General features: G+C 36.2%; 1 protein-coding gene across 1 annotated transcript in view; it reads left to right on the top strand.

Moving 5' to 3' along the window:
* Positions 1-20213, top strand: part of commd8 (COMM domain containing 8) — a 59214-nt gene continuing 39001 nt past the window's right edge. Inside the window, exons 1-2 of the mRNA XM_015345168.2 lie at positions 1-120; positions 18418-18573. Coding sequence (XP_015200654.2) covers positions 76-120; positions 18418-18573 — 201 coding nt within the window. The 5' untranslated portion in view covers positions 1-75. The remainder of the gene's footprint in view (positions 121-18417; positions 18574-20213) is intronic.

The following is a 20213-nucleotide window of genomic DNA, read 5'->3' as shown; positions in this document are numbered from 1 at the left end:
TTCACTAAGTGTCAGCTGATCGATTCCGAGACATTTGTGTTCCTGTTTGGAGCAAAGGAAAAGTTAAGAAAAAATATGATAAAACTGCTTGAAAAATTACCCAGAACGGAATGCCCAAAAGTGAGTAAAAAGCGCTTTGTGTAACATGTTCGTAGTAACATAACACAAAGTAAAATAAAGTGAAAAGGGGAGTTTGAGCCCCACGTTCCGTTTAGTTCTGTAATAAAAGCGTCCTGCACTTCAATGCTTCACTGAAGGAGATCGAACATTTGTAATTAATTGGTGAGCACTGTATAGGTTCGTTGTTAACCGTATTTGTTGCTGATTTAGAAAGTCCACAGACTTCGTGCAGTGATTCTTAGCTGTTGCCTTTAGTGTGAAATACTCTGTTTTCTTTTAGGGTGCATCTTGGCTTGGTTTTGCAAGCACCGTATATGATGCATAGTAATAACATCCTTCCAGTTCTACGTTACATGCACTTCAGTTGTTACTGCTATTAATATAATCAACTCTAAATAAACCTGTCTTTATTTTTAAAAAGAACGTTTTTGGTATTAAGAATCTTAATACCAAAGGGAGTTTGAAAAATCCAATCGGTTTGCAGGTCAATAAAAATAGGTTCAAATTTGGTGTTAGGCGTTTTTAAAATTGCAGTTTTAACCTGATGTTATATGGAGTAAGCAATCGTATATCACAAACACTTCTGCTTACTGCTATACCTGAGGATTTTCTGTTTGAATTTGGCAACAGATTTATAGGTGCCAATGCACATTCGTGGTTATCTATAGGTGGGACATTAAAATATGACCATTAACTTAACAGTACTTAACTAACTTTTATTCATACCCGAAGAAGACTCTATTGCCAAAAAGTTATTTTCTTCTCTTTTCAGCATGGAATAAACCTTTACTTGTTCCTTTGCAGCCTACGCATGCTGATGCAGCTACCTACTTGAACTAACATTTTTGTGAATATTATTCAGAAGTATATGAATTGTGCTGTGTACTGTATATATATTATGTGTAATAATTAACTGAGTTTCAGTATTGAAAACGTAGGACCATTTTATAAATACAAATAATATGAAAAAAACTTCAATGTAAAGTGACAGTGAAAAAATTATATTTAATATACATCTGCAGTTAGTGGCAAAGCATGCATTTAAAAAGTTTCACAGTATATTTTCTTTATTCACATTTATTTTGTGTGATAAATCTTACAACTAAAGATTCGATCCAGTTTTTTTTAGAAATATATGTGAAAAAGGATATTGAGTGCAATTAGAAAAACTCAATAGTCACCCGTTGCTGGCTCTGAGTAATGATGAAAACATACAGTAGGTAGAGCAAAGTACTGGCAAACTTTAGAGTAAAACTTGCTTTTGACCTCGAACTGGCACAAAAGCACATCTTTCAGCAGGACAATGGAATGTGGAATGGCTTGAGAATAAGAAAGTAAAAATTTGAACTTCTAGTTCTAAATGCAGTTTAGACAGTTTAGAGATGCCGATTAACCTAGACAGCTTGTGAGAAGAAATTGAAGCAGCCAGTGAAAACCCCATGAGGGAGAATATGCTATGTAGACAATGCTCCAGGTGATTTAAAGCCAAAGACCCAAGGCAGGAGTTAAAACTGCTATGCCACCATGCTGCCTCATGATATGCTATAATTAAAAAAATGTTTAAGTGAATTATTTAAAGAATAAACAGACACAGTTTGTAATGTAAGCTCTGTACTAGAAAGTAAAGGGTAATTTCTTCAGCTGACTGTCCAGCTCATAAGAAAGAGTTGTTGGGATTTGTACATGAGATAATCTGCCTGGGGCAGCACAGTGGATAGCATTGTTGCACTAGGGCCTTGGGTTCAATTCCTGGGGTGCTATATAAGTGGATTTTGCATGTTCTCCCCATGTTTGGCAGGGCTTTCTCCAGGTCCTCCAGTATCCTTACAACACCTAAAGACTAGCTTGTAGGTTATTTGGCCTGTGTAAAATTGGCCCTGGTTTGAGTGTGTATTTGTGTTTGTCCTGCAGTGAACTGGTGTCCTGTCCAGAGTGTACTGTTCGTGACCCTCAATAGGATAAGCGGTTATTGAAATTGGTGTGATGATAATCTGCCCATTGTGAATGTTGTTGAGAAAAGTATGCAAAATAGTGCAAAAACAGGCTTGCCATAAAAAAATGCAAAGTTTACACATTAGTCTTTGAAGACTTAGGCTTATAAGCTTTTGATAGAGAAGTATGGTCCCTTGATTTAATTACTGCAAGTCTGAGCATTCTGTTCTACAAATTAAATGATATGTAAAGCCTTTTATTTCCATTACTTATTTACATGTTGTAACATTAAACGATGCAGAAAAATGAGGAAGAATAGACACAAAAAGGGAAATGAAAAAGCGCCTAATCTTCTTTTTATAATAGGTCGTGTTGTATGCTGAGATAAACCATGCTCTACTTTTTTTTTAATTAGGTTTCCTGCTTTTGTTTTCAGTCAAACTGAGTTTTAGGTTACCAAGACTTTTCAGTCTGCTGTTTCCTAGCCACTTGTATCCCCATGACGTAATAATATTTTACAGACTTTGTGGAAACGGAGGAATAGCCTAATGGCTGCACAAGGAGTTAATTGTGTTTTGAATAAAGTCAGGCTTTATTATAGTATTTATTATGGTAAAGCATCTGTAACATGATTGTGTAATCTGCCCACTCATCAACATCAAAAGATACAGCAGCTGTGGGATTGATTGAAGTGATTTAATTTAATGTTAAGAACAGTTTTTGTTTTGAATTCAGGAAATTTTGTTTAAAAAGTCTGTAATAAGTCTGCTTCAGAAAATATTTTTCTTACTGCTTTTTCAACAGAGTAAGTAGCAGAGTAACAACAAAACAAAAATATTCCAGTATAGTGCTTCTTATAGATTTTTAGAAGTTTTTGGCTGTTGGAATGGAAAAAAAATCCATATTTAGTGCTGTGGTAATATTAAATTCTGTAAAGGTTGAAGCTAGTCCCCGTAATACTCAGTTATCCTCAGTGTTGGTGTCCATTTGTAATCAATAGTGGTCTGCCAAAGAAACCCAAATAGAGTACATTATTAAAAAAGTACATACATAAACAATAGATAATTCTTTATTCATTACATTGGCATAATAGATGAAAAGCAGGTTTGTATTTTTTTAAAACAATAAATATTTCTTTATTCATTACATTGGTATAATAGATGAAAAGCAGGTTTTTTTTAACTGTATGCATTTTAGTAAGAAACCATTACAAAGTTAGCATATAGCCTAAAGTGCAAATGGAGACCTGCAAATCTGGAAATACAATAATTTAAAAGCTTCTTTCAGGATGACTCAAGATTTTTTTCATTTACAAATAGTTTACAAAAAAACTGGGTGTTCCAAGAACTATAAACAAACAGGTTCCCTCAACCAGTATTTGCATGTATGTGTACAGTAGTATTTTTTCTAATGACTTACTCGAGGGAATATATCTTTATTTATACAAACACCTAGAACCTTGTAACTACAAATCATTTTGCACTGGCAGAGCTCAGGTTAAATATCTGCATACTTCAACTTTCTCTATAACCATATAGGCTAAAGTATGGTAATAAGACAACTATATATATCTTGTGTTTTTTTCAGTATATACAAAACATTAACATCATGTTTGCATTGCATTAAACTTGAATTGACCAAATCAGGAGTTTTACCTCCATGTTCGTGTTTGTCTCCGTGAGTGCGCAGTGGTGTCTTGTCTAGAGTGTGTCCTGCCCTGTGCCCAGTGCTTCCCAAGAGAGGCTCTCGGCTGCTATGAATAGCATAAGTGGTTATTGGAAGTGATGTGATGATGTGATAATGCTGGTAAAATACATCATTCTAAGGAGCACACACTCACTACAGAGCAGCTATCAGTTAAGAGAAGAGCAAGGTGATGAAGCTGGTTCATACAGTAGATGGGGATTATTAGGGGGTCATAAACGGGAAAGTAAATATAAAGCTAAAGTATCAATAAGAGTTCTAAGACATGATTAGGACATTCTGACTGAGAAGTTCTAGTGAAGGCTGGGAAATCATTCTGTAACCTTGGAACAAGAAAAAGGTTAAAGCCTGGCTTTGGGAACTGAAAAAAAGACCAGGATCCAAAGATAGCAAACAATGTGTGATTATAAGGGATGTCAGCAGTTCACTGATGTAGTCAGGAGAAAAACTCTTGTAACAGTATTTTGATTTTTTTTTCTTCAATCTACAAGGAAATAGTGTAATTAGGTTAAAATTAAAACAGGAGGTGTACTGTATGCTCTTGTATTTTAGTTATAGTTAAGATATGTGCAGCTGGGTTCTGAACATGTTGCAACTTAATAAGCGCATACTGTATGTTAAAACACCAGCAGGCATTGCATTAGAATACTCAAGTCTGGAAAAGACAAAAGCATGCTGAAACAAAACACCTTCACAACATTAAGAACATGAGCTTCAAATACAGGGCTTGGTTAAAGTTAGCACAGTTGACTTGTTGATATAAATAATAATTCCTTAGGCTTTCATACTGTAGCGCTTTTCTGGACACTCCACCACCAATGTGCATGATGTGATTGTAGCCATAGTGCACCAGTACACTCACCACAGACCAGCTATCAGTGGAGAGGAGAACAGAGTAATGTAGCCAGTTCATAGATGGGGATTATTATGAGGCCTTGATTGGTAAAGACCAATGGGAAATTTGACCAGGATGGCGGGGCAACATAACATGCCTACTTTTTGGAGAAACACTCTGGGATTTTTAATGACAACAGAGTCAGGACTTCGCTTTTACATCTCATTCCGAAGGATGGCACCTTTCTATTGTATAGTTTCCCAAACACTATACTGGGGGCATTAGGACCCACATAGATCATAGACATAGTAATGAAGGTTTTTGCTCATATTCCTCCAACTGTTTAATCCATGCCACAGGGGGATGTACACATACAGTATACTGTATACTGTATACTGTATACATTAGGGCCCACAAAGACCGCAAGCTGAGTTGGTTATTCCATAGAATTCTCTTGCTGAGGCAATTCTAATTTCTAAGAGTATCCATATACTTTTATGGAGAATCAGAGAAAATTATCATCAAATACTCCTTTACAAATCCACGGGGTACGTTTGTTGTAATATTAAGGGTTGTTTACCATTGACATTGTTAATGGTACATTAACACGCATTGAACATGTGCTGTTTTTTCTAGTTTTTTATCTAGTGCAAAGATTTAAAGTAGTGATCTGAGTTGATAATAAACGCAACGTTTCAGCTGTGGAGTCTTCGTCAGGTGTGTGAGAGAGAGGAAAATCAGCAACTGATAAAGCACAGGAGAACAATAGCTGCTAGTGGAGAGGGGGCAAAGCAAAGTGGACACTCAGATGGTGTGAAGTTGAGAGAGGTGAAGAGAAGTGTGAAGTCAAAACCTGCAAATGAATAGAGAGGATCAGAAGGAATGAGTCTGTCATTGAGAGAAGGGGGAAGGTGCGATCATAGTTTCAGGATAATGTTGGTTTCGCATGTCTTTCTGTAATAGAAGTACCAAAACGTGATCTTTGAGAACACAGACAGAGAGATCAGTATGACTGTGGCTGTTAGAGGTGAAATGGGAAACTATGCACTTGGAGAGATCTTTGATCCTCACAGCCCTAACCAGGTCTCTGAAATGGTCTCACAGTCTCCTTCCTGTTTCACCAATGTAGATAGCTGGGCATTTTCTGCAAGAGATGCAGTAAATAAGGTTGCTGGAGGTACAAAATATCTGAGTGATCCAGAATTGTCCAGAGGGGCCTTGCATGTGCGTGGTATTGGATATATATTTACAGGTGATGCAGTGAGTTCTGTTGCAGGGGAAAGTGTCTGGTGTGGATGAATGCTGAGGGCGGTCCAGGGAGCTGTGAACAAGAAGATTATGGAGATTAGGTGGTCAGCGACTTCTTTTTAGAACATTTTCTACATTGTTTTAATTTGTTCCTTTCTGTTCAGCAGTCTTTGCTTACATTATAGTCAACTGCATTTTAAAAGACATTAAAACAGATTATTTTTTATGTTCTCCTCTTTCTAGAAGAAGAATGTTACTGTGCAGTACTTTATCAGTTTTTACATTAGTTTTTAATCCTTTCATCATTATTTCTTGCTTTCCTTTTTTTTATCCCAAAGCAATTTACACATTGGAAGGTGTCCATAGGAGGACTTTACACACTGAAGTGCATGCACTTTATGAACTTTCCATAAAGTGTAGCACTGGGTAATATGTGGCAGCCATTACTCACCATCAGCTCAACAGATCACACACAGATGTGAGAAATTTCCCCACCAATTGAATTAAGGAGGGATTTTAGGAAGCCCAGATTGTAGAAACCCACAGTTAAGTTTACCCTTCGGTCCCAAGTCACCGTACTGGAGCACTGATTTTGAAATCCTTATCCAAAGAGTATTTCCTTCAAAATATCCCATTTCAGTACTAACTTGGCCCAGGTTTGTTTAGCTTCTAAGATATGAAAGGATCAGATGCACGGTGGTAATGCTGCAGCCTAATTCTTAAAAGTAATTTACAAATATCTATACATAAAGCATGCTTTTAATGTCTTTGTATATGTAAGAAAAATTATATTTTTGTAAACTCAATAGTTAAAAGTATGTATCTGTTCAAATAATTGCCTTTTTTAATGCTCAGAGGTAAGCTTGCATTGCCAAGTTTGCCATCTTGTGGCCAAATAGTTGATAAGTGCTGCTTACGTGGGCAAGACAGAACTTTATTTTCGCTATGTATGAATACCTGGAAAATGTATTTATGTATGTTCTGGAATTGGTAATGTATTTTTGGACAAACTTTTTACATGCATGTTGAAGCCTAAAGTAAAAACAAAACGAATATTTCATGTTATTGGTTTTATAACATGTTCCATTAATAACAGAGAACTCATTTGAAACGCCTAGTGATATTCTAGTACCAGTTACAAAACCCTGTATTGAAGTTTTTATATTGTAGAAAGCATGAGACATTGGACTTTTATTTTCTGTTCCCTAAATTGAAGAGACAGTTTACTGCAGTAGGACTGTGGCTGATGTTTGTATACAGTAGTTCACTATTATTGCTAAGATTATCTTAAACATAGCAATAGCCTATTTTACTTTTATATGGTACATGGAATTGAAAAACAAAGTGGGTGCATATTAAGTAAATATGCACAAACATAAGAACAATGCAATATTGCAGAAAATAAACAAAGACAAAATAATACATTGTTAAGAACGTTACTATTTAGAATGTGAGTCTTTTGCATTATATAGAACTTGAGATTTTCATGCCCCCGTACAGTTTAACTATGGGGAGCTCTGGAATGTCTTGCCAAATACCTTGTAACACCTTCTGCAATTCATCCAAGATGTTTCATTGCTGTTTAACTGTTTCAGCATGCAGTTTCATGTTGCCTTGATGGTGTTTATATCGAGACTGTGTAGGCCACTTTGTGAGTACTCCATTAGATCCTTTGTGTTCCTAGATTAATTTGTGTTTTGGGGGCTGTTTACTGTACATGTTGTAAATATAAATTCCTACTAAGCAAAAAAGGTTAGGTAGGGAAGCCAGGGTATCTTCTGTTTATGCAGCTACACACATACTTTGCTGAGAATGCAGCCCAATATACACTTGTGCTTTACTCTAGATGTTGAACATTTAATATTTTGCTGTCCAGCAGTATAGCTTCAGACACACAACTTTTCATTATTGACAAACGACTACATTATTCCATGTTTGATCATCACAGTGTATTTATTTATTCTGTTGGCAAAGTTTTGTTGCTTCTTCTCAGTAAAGTTTTCATCTGCTCAGCCTTTAAATTCAATGCACTAAAAGGTTTCCTGATGTTCTCAAAGAAATGTTGACAATTGTTTATGCAGCAAAGTCGTTTGCAAGACGGGACTACATACCATGTATAGAATCTGCTCTTGGACTTTCCATCACTTTTGGTTTTCTTCGTAAACCAATTTTATTGTCAGCAGTACAAGTCACATGACCCCTCTTAAGGGGCTTGTATGCAGCACTTATGTGCCACTTTCTTCACTGTTTCCATAATTTTTTCCAATATTTAATAACATAATGAGCATTTATTCAATACTCCATTACTAATGTATGAACATAAACAAGAAAGTACCAGCTGAGTAAGTATAGCTTTTGGCCCTTAATTCTTATAACCTTCTTTGCTTAATTGAGTTTATTATCCATCTATCCATTTTTTAATAATTTAATCCAATGCAGAGTCTTGATAGTCAGTACCCCCCCCCCCCCCAGCAAAGCAATGGGTGCATAGTAGGATACACCATGTGTGAGATGTGAGTCTATCCCAGGGCACACACAGTCACAAACATACAAAGGGACAGTTTTCCCAGAAGCCGTTAACCTACCAGTATATCTGTGGAGGAAACCACAGAACCCAGATGAAATCCGTGCAAGCACAGGGACAACTAACGAACTCCATGCAAACAGCATGTGAAGTACAGGTTTTAGGTGCCATAACTCATGTCCCTGAATTTTCAGAAATGTTGTTTCTAGGACATCAAAATATATCTCATGTTTGTCACAAAAGTATCCCAATAAATGCTGGAAACGGCCTTGCTAAATGGTATCTGCTCAGCAATAAAGTGTGCAGCTAAACCAGGTGGAGTTTCTTGGATAATTCACTGTAACCGGGTCATCCTGAGCAGCACCCAATGGTGTCTATCTTTTCTCATGTGTACAATTAATCTGTTATACTACAGTGACAGGTAGTTCATTCATAAACTTTAGCAACTGTGGAATGATGGAAGTATAATGGAAACATAAAGGACAGTGCTATTCATTTAATCATTTGTCAAGCTGCCACCAAGACTAAGAACCTTGACGGAAAATTCTTTGCCACCTTCCCATGTGAAAATTTTGAGATTTCAAACAAAAAGGAAATGCCACCTGGGAAAGTAAAAAAAAAAATATTACTGTAATGTTTCATGTATCCTTGCTTTTTTGCCTTGATCAGGAAATGTCTTTATATCTGGGGTTCAGATCACTGGCAACTTCCAAAACCACCACTAGATGTCAACACAGTTACAAACACAAGAAGATATTTACATAATATTGATATCTATGTTTTGTAAATATGTTTTATTAAATGTATAAAAGTAGTAATTTACACAAAGAAAAAAATACATTTTAAAGCACTATGCATAAAAAGTCCAAAACACTGTTATTAGTGCAATAAAATCAACATTATGGAGGCAGGTGTGTTGACTAAATAAGCAAACCACTACAGGCATTAAATGACAATCCGATGCATTTATGACAATTTGTGGGGAAAAAAACAAGAAATTTCTAGAAGATGCTGATAATACTCTGTCTCCATAAATTTGTAATAAAATACTAGTCTTGTCACTAAGAAACTAAAAATGTTGAGTTTTCACCTTTGTTTCACATTACCCAATAATTAAGGCATAAGACATACACTTCAGTGCCTGATGAGCCATTATGAAACCTGCCAGCAGTACTGTTCCAGAGTATTGTTTCTTTCTTGCTTCCTTTAAGTTATGACTTCAACTGATAGTTTGATTTTATTGTATGAGAAAAGATTGAAGTTCTAATTCAGTTTCCATCCTCAAAAAACTCATCCTCAGTATTTACATGGCTTTTTGTCAGGAATCTGACTCTATAGACATTCACCCAATACTTTAGCAGTTTAGACCTTGACTTGAATCTGCATTACCATATAAAAACTAATTGCATGATGGACTACCTCATACTTCTACAGAGCACTTGAATTTGTGGAAGTGCATTGCAGCCAAAGTAAAATACAGGAGTAATTGAAATACTATTTGTGTGATTTTGAAAAGTAATGCTCTGGATAGGTTCCAGCATTCTCCTTTATGTTCAGTTATTACTTTCTAAAACTCAGTTACTCAGGCTTCTTTAATTCCAACAAGAGGCCATTTTACAAATTAAATATAATGCTTAGAGAACATAATTGATTGATGATGTCGTGTGTTGTCATGGCAAGCCAACTTATTCTTGTACTAATAAAAACTATTGATTTGTGCATCACTGTATGCTTGGAAGTTTTGCAGGTCATGCATTAAGAATTATTTTCATTTGGTTAGCGTTGTCGATCAAATCTGAGGCATATAGTCATGCATTTCTTGGGTAGCCTATCTATAAATAACTAAAGTGTTAGTATTGAATGTTCCAGGGTTTTCTTTTACATGAGAACATTAGACGGGTTACCCAGTTCTTGAAAGACACCCACAATCCTTTATGTGAAAGGGGTACGTGCTGTTCTCACTTTTACACATTATATGCAAAATATTTACCCAGTTACAAATTTTCTGTATTATCTTGCCACCTGAATTTGCAATTAAGATGTTTTCAAATAGTACATTGTTTGAATGTACACAGTCTGCTCCAAACTGATAAAGCTAAATGATGCAGATAGTAACTGTCTTGCTACAGCAACCCTATATTAATGTGCTCTTAAAACCTTAGTTTGAAAGGTGACAAAATTAGTGCAAAGTTCTCTATGTGTAGTCAGAGTGATTTAACATAATGTCCCTGTTAATGCATGGTCCTGTAAGTTCTTCAGTTAGATAATCTAATATTAAGTTACAGTTTTCATAGTGATATGACACTATCAATGAAAGACATCAGAAAGTGTTAGGAAGTTGCTGATTATCACTTTTAGTGCAATGAATTTATCTTTAAGAATTTACACTAATCACATAGCGTTCTGTCCCTGAGATAATACTAAATTGTTTACACTTATATAGTGCTTTACTGGACACTCCACTCAAAGCGCTTTACAGGTGATGGGGAATCCCCTCCACCACTGCCATACTGCATACAGGTGGCAGAAGGATTTGTGGTAAAGAATCAGAAATTGAACGTTTTGTTCTAAAGCTTAGAATGTTGTGCAAGCCCAACACAACACATCAAATAGTCAACACCATCTGAAATCCATCCATCCATCCATCAAGCAGCTGGTGGCAGCATCATGTTATGGGGATGCTTCTCATTGGCAGGGATTGGGACGCTTTTGAGTATTGTGAAGAAATAGGGTGGTCCATACAGGCAAATCCTTGAGAAAAAACTGTTTAAATAAGCCACAAATCTAAACAGAGTCAGTATTTTTATCTCAGCTGATAGTGATTTGACAAGAAGATCATAAAGAGGATGGATGTCCTTAAGTAGCCTTGACAATCAAAGTCTTGACCTGAATTCAATAGAAAATGTATTGCAAAACTCAACGATTGCAGTCCATCAGCAATTCCCAAAGAAAATTGCTCAACTTCTGACAGAAAGAATGGGCAAAAAATTACATCATCCCCATGTGAAAATCTTGTACAGATTTATCTATCAGAAAAGGCTCATTACACTAATGCTGCTAATGGTGCTTCCACAAAGACTGACATAAGGGGTGGCATCCTTATGCAATTAGTACATTTTCAATCTGTATGTTTAATTTTTTTCTGACACTCAGCATTCTTCACATATAACTTCAGTTATAGTTATAATCATCAATTATAATAATCAAACAGTATTCAGTTTGATTATTACGGTTTTGACCAGTGCTTAATTTTTAAATCACAATGTGACGAAGCTCAGTGTGAATGGGAGATAGCAGAAGTATGAATGGGACTGGAAGTACTAGAGTGCTTAACCTGGATATTTGCATATTGATTGACATCAATATGCATTTTTAAGCCACCATTGTTGATAACATACTAACAGGGTAACCTAACAATTATAAATTATTATTTTTTAATTACTACAATCATATGCTAATAGACCAGATCTATTTTTGAAATGTGTACTCTGACTTACCTGTCATTGGGTCTGTAAGGTTTTAGAATTTGTATGATCTTCCACTGGCCTACAATGCATATGTGACAGGGCTTATTGTAGTAAACATATTATAAAGGTGACGTCTTCTGGTAAAGTGGAGTTCACTGCTGCTTAGAGAGTGGCACTATGTGGCTCTGAGCTTTTAGGCTGAATCCTGGCCGGGGCAAAGTAAAGCTAAACATGTTACATATACTCATGGGTAAAGATATTGTAAAATATTATTTTAAAGATAAAAGTATCACGTTTTCATTAGTTTCATAAAACCATTCCTTAAACACATTTTGTTTAAATTTAGGTGCAAGCAGGTGTTTAACACACCTTTCTTGAGTGTTTGAAAACACTAGATCAATACAGGTTTATTCTTTTCCAGGTTCTATACTGTAGCTGAATAAAAAAAAGTCATTAGTCAGGTCCCGCATTTCAATTTCAGTTTTTGAAATCCTGAATAGCTTGTCCCAACTCCCAACCCAAATTGTGAGGAAAATTGAAATATCCAATGAAAACCATTTATTTCTTTCCAACATGTTGTATATTCTGGCTTTCATCAGATAAAATATCATTATAACTGATGCATACTTGTAACATGCCAACACTAGATGATTTAATTATTTTCTGTTTTGTTTGAGCCAAATAGATTCTGAGGCCTTTGATTCCTCTAGTTGAAGTTCTTCAGTATGCCTGAATGCTGTTTTTATTTTATACTGCTACACCTCCATCTCTTCCAACATTCATGTCTCTTCCAAAGGCTATGAACCCATTCATGCTGTTTTCCTTCATCACTTTCCTTAAGCAATGTGTCTAAAATTCCAATTACATCATAGTTACAAGATAATACAGTAGCTCCTGTTTCTTGCATTTTATTCTTGACATTGATTGCATGGGGTCCAAACACTTAAATACCTACAGTAGTCTGTTTTCCTTCTGCATTCTTTTTTGTCTTTTACTCATAACACCCCCAAGCTCATTTGTACCCATGTATGTAATCCATTGCTTTACTATAAAAAGATTTTCAATGACTGACATAACTGAAGTCTTCTTGAGCACACAGTGCTCTTGTAGATGTGATACATTTTCAGATTAGTGTTTGCAGTTCTTCACCCTTGCATGATGCAGGCACAATTTCTTAAATCACCACTGATTTGATCCTGCCATTCAGGTAGTCATGTAGGGTCTTTTAATTTGTTTCATATAGAAAGCATGCCGGTTCTTTATCAGTGTGGTTTGTCCCAACATGAACAAGGACTACAGGGATTTTACCTGCTCTTAAGAGCCTGTTTGCTCTCTGGAGAGTACTAGCCACCATAATTCCAGGGAGAGATTACATACAGTTGATGATTCCCAGATGCAAATCTCAGGAGAAGTGTTTCTGAGAACAGAGCCTATAACAACCACCACTTCTCTTTTTCTACTGTTTTTAGTTACACTGACTGACTGGTTGAAGATCTTTTGACTGGTGCCTGATTTTCACTTGTCTGTGATGGTGGTAACCTGGGAGGTTGTTCCTTGAGCTTCCAAGTCTTGACTGATTCCAGGTCTTGGAGTAATGTCAACATACGGTGTGTGTCGATGTAATTTCAGGTGATCTTGGGAAGAACAAATAACATTGCAACTGTAAGCAGTAGCAAAAGAGACAACAGGTCTGTAGCACCCTCAATAGTCCTGAACAGTGCAAATACTATGGAAAAACATGAGTGGAAGAATGAGAATGCCCAGCATATGGACAGATTTTATAGGTGTTGTAGAAAACTCAATCATAGACTCACTACATAGAAGTGATGCTGTGAGAAAGAAAAAAATATTCTAGCAATCAAATATTTAAGCAACAGATCTGGATATTGATGAGAGACCTCTGTGTCACCCTGAAACTTCAATCTAAGGGCGTTATCACAATCCAGGAATCAAATTCAAGGCCAACAGAATTTGGTAAATTATTTTTTTTATCAGTTCTTTATGCAATCATACTTTTGATAAACAAGACAATTTGTTGCCTGCTTGTTTATGGTTTCAGCTGTAACGTTATTTCAGTGAACTTGATAGGAGGCTTCACTTGGAGAGGTGCAAACCGATCTTACTGATATATAATCATGCTTAAGCACCCTTAAGCATGTTGGGAAGCTTCTTATACTAATACTCCTGCAACAACATAGAATACAAACTGTTATTCATTGTAGTCAACATAAATGCACCTGTCTGTACTAGGAAGTATTGCCATAAAGACTCTGGATCTGATCACAGTACAAAGCGCAACATTTTAAGTATCAATGTACACAAGGAACAAGTAATAGGTTTATTCCATGCTAAAAATAAAAGAGCGAAAACACAATGTTTTACAGTAGCTGTGAAAAAGAGGAGGTTCCTTGACAGATACAGCAGGTGCACAATTAAATTGAATGCAAATTGACAGCTCCAACTGAAAGAATTGACCTTTCCTTGGTTGATCAGAGGAAAAGAGCTTCCATCTGACAGATGCCTTAGACCAATAGATGTAAAAGGGATTTGACGGTCTCTGAGGAAGGTGAGCTACCAAATTCTACAGCCACATTTTAGAGACATGTGAGCCACTGAAGCAAATCATACGCAAAAAAGCTTTTAAAGTCCATCCAGAAGGTCACTGAACAGAATAAGGAACTCCAAGTTCCAAAGAAGATGATATCGTAGAGATAGCCTGAGGTCAAAGAACACGAACTACTGGAGTTATGTGAAATATGAGGTATGTGAAAATATATTGCAACTGGAGAGATGAGCTTTGTGTGCAGAATAGGGTAATCTTTAAAAAATAAAGGGTTGTTGTTCCAGCTTCATTCAAAAGAGACGTAACGCACAGAATTCAGTCATCAGGTATCACGATTTCATGGAGGGTTGCTTGAACAGAGCATGTGAATGTGTCTGTTGGCCAGGTATGGAGACACAACTGCAGTCATACATAGAACAATGCACCATCTGCAGTGGTTTTTCCTTTTGAAAAGTTATGAACAGATTAATTTGTATTTGATTACAGTGGACTAGTTCTAAACCTTTTTGGGAAACTATTTAAAGAACACAAAGGCAATTCTTAGAAAGTCTAAAATTTTGAAAGACATGGCATTCCAGATAGTGGTTTGGAACTCAGAGTAGTTTATAGTCTTCAGCAAAGTATGGCATTTCAGACCCAAAACATCATCATCGGGGTACCCAGAGAGTAATGGGAAGGTATAATTTGCAATTAAAACAGCAAAGAGGCCCATGGTCAAAGGAAAGAGAGCTGGATCAGATCAGTACATTGCTGGAACACAGATACACCACCATGCAGGGATCAGACGGCAACCCAGCTATGTTACTGAAGAAGCAGCCAAAATGAATATATCGTTATAAATAGGGGGTTAAGAAAATGGAGAATACAACAAAATACCAGAAAAAGACTGAGCATCTTAATTAACAATTAAAATATGAATAAAATCATAAAATAAATAATCATAAGCACCATATTGTAATGATTCGTCCAATTGTAGCAATGCGGGAATTAGAGAAGCCGTGGAAAGTACCGGTATAATTCAACGTCCCGTCTGAAGGGGCATAAGTGTGGTTAACAAGAACCAGGAGAAAACAAAACAAAAAGTAAAAATACAAAAATGTACCATTAAGTAAGTGCGGCACTGCACCATAATGTAGAGTGGTGCCCAGACTGGACTTACCCTATCTAATGGGGTCCAGCCTGGAAAAAAACTCCGCTTGGTGGTGGGGACCAGACTGGATTTACCCTAGTTAAAGGGGTCCAGTCTGGGAGAGCAGGCAGGGAGCACAAGGCCAAAATAAAAATTCAAAATGTGGAAAAAGGTCAGCCTGTCCCAGTAGACATACAGGCTTAAAGAAAAAGGGACAGGCTAAAAGAAAATAAAAAGAAATACAGCCTCATGCTCGGGTACAATCACCTCTGGGTCTGCCGGTGTAATGATCCTCCCACTCCGGGGGTGCCCTGCTCGTCCTTCAGGAGGTGTACAGTGTGCCTTTAAAGAGCCTTCACAGCTGCGGCTCATTCATTCACACTGAACACTTCCCTCGCATGTAGTGCCACACAATCATTACTTAAATTTACTCCAGGCACCCAAATTCTGGCACAGTTTTGTTGAAAAGAGTAATAAATTGGTCACACGGGGTTAAACAAATATTAACAATGACAGTGACACACTAAACAACACATAAGACGAAACACAACATACAATTTACTCTACAAACATGACATAATGACTAACAGGCCAAAAGTAGGGATAATTAACATGCATTCTATACCATACAAAATCTAATCTAGAGTTAAATCTGGATGCTACAAAATACATGGAAATCTATTCTAAAAATGCATCCAATGACCAGAAGAGACCATTTTTAACCAGAAATCAGAGTTTACTAAGAACAACAAAATAGCAAGACCCTTAATTATTTACCAAAAATTTAATCAACCAAAGTAAACAGGATTCCTTTGATCAATGTGCCTCAGACCCAATGCAGCTCTGTTATCACTTCAGTTTCTTTCTTGCTTTGAAGAGAACCAGAAATGTTGACACTAGCTACAGTAGGTGTTTGACTACCTCCCACCTAACTGTAACAATATGAAAGAAAACAGCTTCCTTTTTTAGGATCTCTTTTAGATTACGGAAAGTATTGAAAGTGGTAGATCTGTGTTGAGCAAATGGCCTTTTGTTACTCTTTACCCTTTACAGTAATGGGGTTACATAATAGGGCAAAAGTCATATATTTTTAGGAGAGAGTGTTTTTTTTGCCATATCCAAACTCCTTGTATCTAAAGTAGACATTATGATTGTCAGGATTTTTTCTAATAAATAGGAACTTTATAGGAATAAAACATTCCTTTGGAAAGATATTGAATTAAATAAAAGTAGAATGTGAAATAGAAATAGCAGAATCAGTATATATATTTATATTTACTAAAGTGGTGTAGTGAAAACACTAGGGGGCACAAGTGATCTTTTGAAAAATGTAGTGACTGTGAAGCATTTCAAAAGGAGCACTATTTTTTCATGAATTAAAAAATAAAATGGTTATTGTTAAACATATTTAGGCTTTTAGTTTTCCCAGAGTAGGAGTTGATGTTTTAATTGAGGATTTTTTTTTCAGTGTCAGCTAAACATTAAAAGCCCCACCAACACACACAGATCAAATGTCAGTTGTTTTTGTTGTTTATGAATATTCCAAGATATATCATGGTCAATGGGATAGTAATCTTTTTAAATTTTAAAATACATTATGTGTTAAGAATGCTTTTTAACAGCTGTTAATGTTGCTGGTGATTTTACAGTTAGGATAATATAGTGAATTACTTTAAAAAAAAGTATTGTATAATGTTAACAAAAATGTGAAGAAGCATGCTATGCTTGTAGTGCACCTTAAATTCAGATACGTGCTTTATATGCTTATTTACTAATTTGTAAATGTAATCTGTCAGAACTATTTACAGGATGATAGTTACTGTCTGACAAAGAAGTTATTTTTTTTATAAAAAATGTAAAAATATAGTTACACTTGCTAGAAATCAGTATTTGATGTACATTTTATTTAATTTGCACATGGTGTCATTTATTGGTAATATTAATACACTGTAGTTTAAACTTATGATACATAAGCAATTAATTGAATGTTCATAAAGTACCCAATTAGACCCTAATAACAGAAAATACTAACCTCCAAAGTAATTTTCTTAGTGAATGTTTTGCCAAAGCTGTTGCCATAGTAACTGTTTGCCATGCTTTGCAGATGTGCTTTGATGAGGGATGTCCATGAACTGCCTTGTAATATAGCTGCCATGTCAACTGCAGCCCTTTTTCTTGCACCATGTTTCAATATTTATTTTTGTTCTTCTCAGATTTTTAAAAATGTGTTCTACTTGCATTTCTTCCTTTTTTTTATTTATCTCTGAAATCATGTTCAAATTAATTTATGTTTCTGGTTCAGAGTGAAGCCATGTTCAATAGCTGACTGCTTTTTTTAGCTGAGATTCACTCAAAAAATGAAAGGTCTTGCAAATTGGACCAAAAAAGACATTCACGTGTATTCTTTCTTGCTATACATGTGCAGGGTGATAAAACTGAACACTAATTTTTCCTAAACAGAATAAGACATAGCAAAATGAGAGACACAATGTTTCAAGATCATAATAAGCCTCTTAGTGAGTTGTAAAATCTTTCATGTCTTCCTCAATGTAAAGCGAAAATAAGACAAGATGTATTGCTGTCAGAAACAATTTTATGTGAATCTAAGGTTTGATGATATTCCAATTAGATTCTTTCTAGAAGGGAATTGTTTATCTCTTCTTAAATGGTGCTGCCTGCTTCACCTTTTGCCTTACAGGTTCTGAGATACTTTAAATTCATCTGCAAAGAAAATCTAAAATCTGTCCACAGCACCACTCACAATTTGCCTTTGATGAAGCTCAGGTTAAAAAATGAAACCTTGACCCATAACTGTCAGAGTGCAGTTGGACAGTGTAACCTTGAGGATTAAGAATGCTGGGATGTGATTAACAGTTTTTTTTCTTTTTCTTCCAGTTTCTTCACAGAGTAATAGATGGTGTGTGTGGGCGAGATCCTCCTCGACTGCATGACTACAGCAGTGTTTGGAGCTTGAGGGAATGGCTGGAGTTAGTCGATACACTTTCTTCAATATTGAGAACAGCGATTGGAAAGAAAATGTCTGACGAGGAGGTGAGAATATCAGTATTATTTTTAGCATTGCTAATTATTTTCCAGTTACAAACCCTCAGTTGGTATCCAGCAGTTGGCCTTGACAGTCAGCACAAGAGAGATGAAGGGTAGGTGCTTTAGTTTTCTGAAATGTGCAGGGTCACACCACCTGCTTTGCAAAGCAAATCATCAAGTTAAAAGTAGTGGAATCAGAGATGTAGGGCCCAACCTTGCTGGAAAAGGAGGCCTTTATGTTTTAAGCCATTTGGGAGTCCTGCTGAATAAAATTGAAAAAGGATTCAAAATTTGTGTCATAATAAGCCAGATTGAACCACCTGAAAAAGCTTGAAAAACCTGTGCATGTGTAGTTCATTAAGATTTTTATTTTCTCTGATTACTACAGCCCCCTGTCTAGTTTTTAAAAAAGAACAAACAGAAACAGTAATGGAAGGTGCTAGTAAACACCAACTTGAAATGTTGGATGTGCTGCTGGAAAGGCTTAGCAACATAGTGATTAGGATGCAGAACGCAGAGTGCTCACTGGAACTATATTACTGTTGTGAAGGCAGGTGTGCATTCAAACTAACCATTGAACTAGCAGACTGAATCATTTCCAGCAGGGGCCCATCTTCCTGGCTTAGAGGTGAAACAACCACTGTGTGATCACTAAACCTGAAAGAATCAGCTCTGTTTCTTCTCAGAGTATATGATTGCCAAGAAGTAATTATTTCCAAAGATACAAATTTGATCACTTAAATCTTCACAATGAAATAAGTTCGTTGTTCCTGGTCCCTCGATACACATTTTGGGAGTGTTCTGTAATAAAGCACTTTTGGGTGTATTCTTCTAAAGTGCTTTCAAATATGACTGCTATGACTGAGTGACTGAGCACCTGACTGCTCTTGCTTAATGATGACTCTCCAGTTACTGTTGGAGTCTTTTGCTGGTGGGGTATACTGCAATTGCATCCAAAAAAAATCTAATGAGGTTGTTTGGCAGCTGAGATACCCTTGAAGTGATGGCTAATGGCTTGCAAAATGTTTAAACGGTTGCATTCATTTGCAGAAATTTTCTTATGCACAGTGTGACTTGGATACACTTACAGTATGCCTGTGGTACTAGTTCTCTAATAAATGCCATAACAAAGTACAAAGGTCCTTAACTATTATAACAGAAGCCAAAATGATCAAATTCCACAATGATCAAATGCCTTTTCTTCAGAACATATTTTTTCCCTTCATTTCAGTTTACTTTGAGGGTATGTTTCTGTTCTCCTCTCTCTAAACTAGTGTTCATTCTGTTGTCCTTCTGTGGTCTTTGTGAATCCCAAGAGGAGTGGACCAGCTGCTTTTCTGCTCAACACTATTTTTTGCCCTTTTTTTAACTAGTTTGAACACATGCACACAAATAGATTGCACAGTATAAGGTATAGTAGGAAATCATAGGATACCAATAATAATAGAAAAAAAAATATGACCGTACTGTACATTTAGTGTGCTGGTATTAATGGCAAACTGGCGATGCTAAGTGCATAGTTAACTATATACAGTACTATAGTAAAGTGTAGGGTTTGGGGGCTCTGTTAACCATGCCAGGACTACCACTGTAAGAAATCACTGTAGCAGCTGGCTTACAGTCATGCTGTTTGGAGTGTAACTGCT

This window comes from Lepisosteus oculatus, chromosome 1, assembly GCF_040954835.1.
Source record: "Lepisosteus oculatus isolate fLepOcu1 chromosome 1, fLepOcu1.hap2, whole genome shotgun sequence".
Classification (NCBI taxonomy): Eukaryota; Metazoa; Chordata; class Actinopteri; order Semionotiformes; family Lepisosteidae; genus Lepisosteus; species Lepisosteus oculatus.
This window is presented reverse-complemented; position numbering and strand designations above follow the sequence as displayed.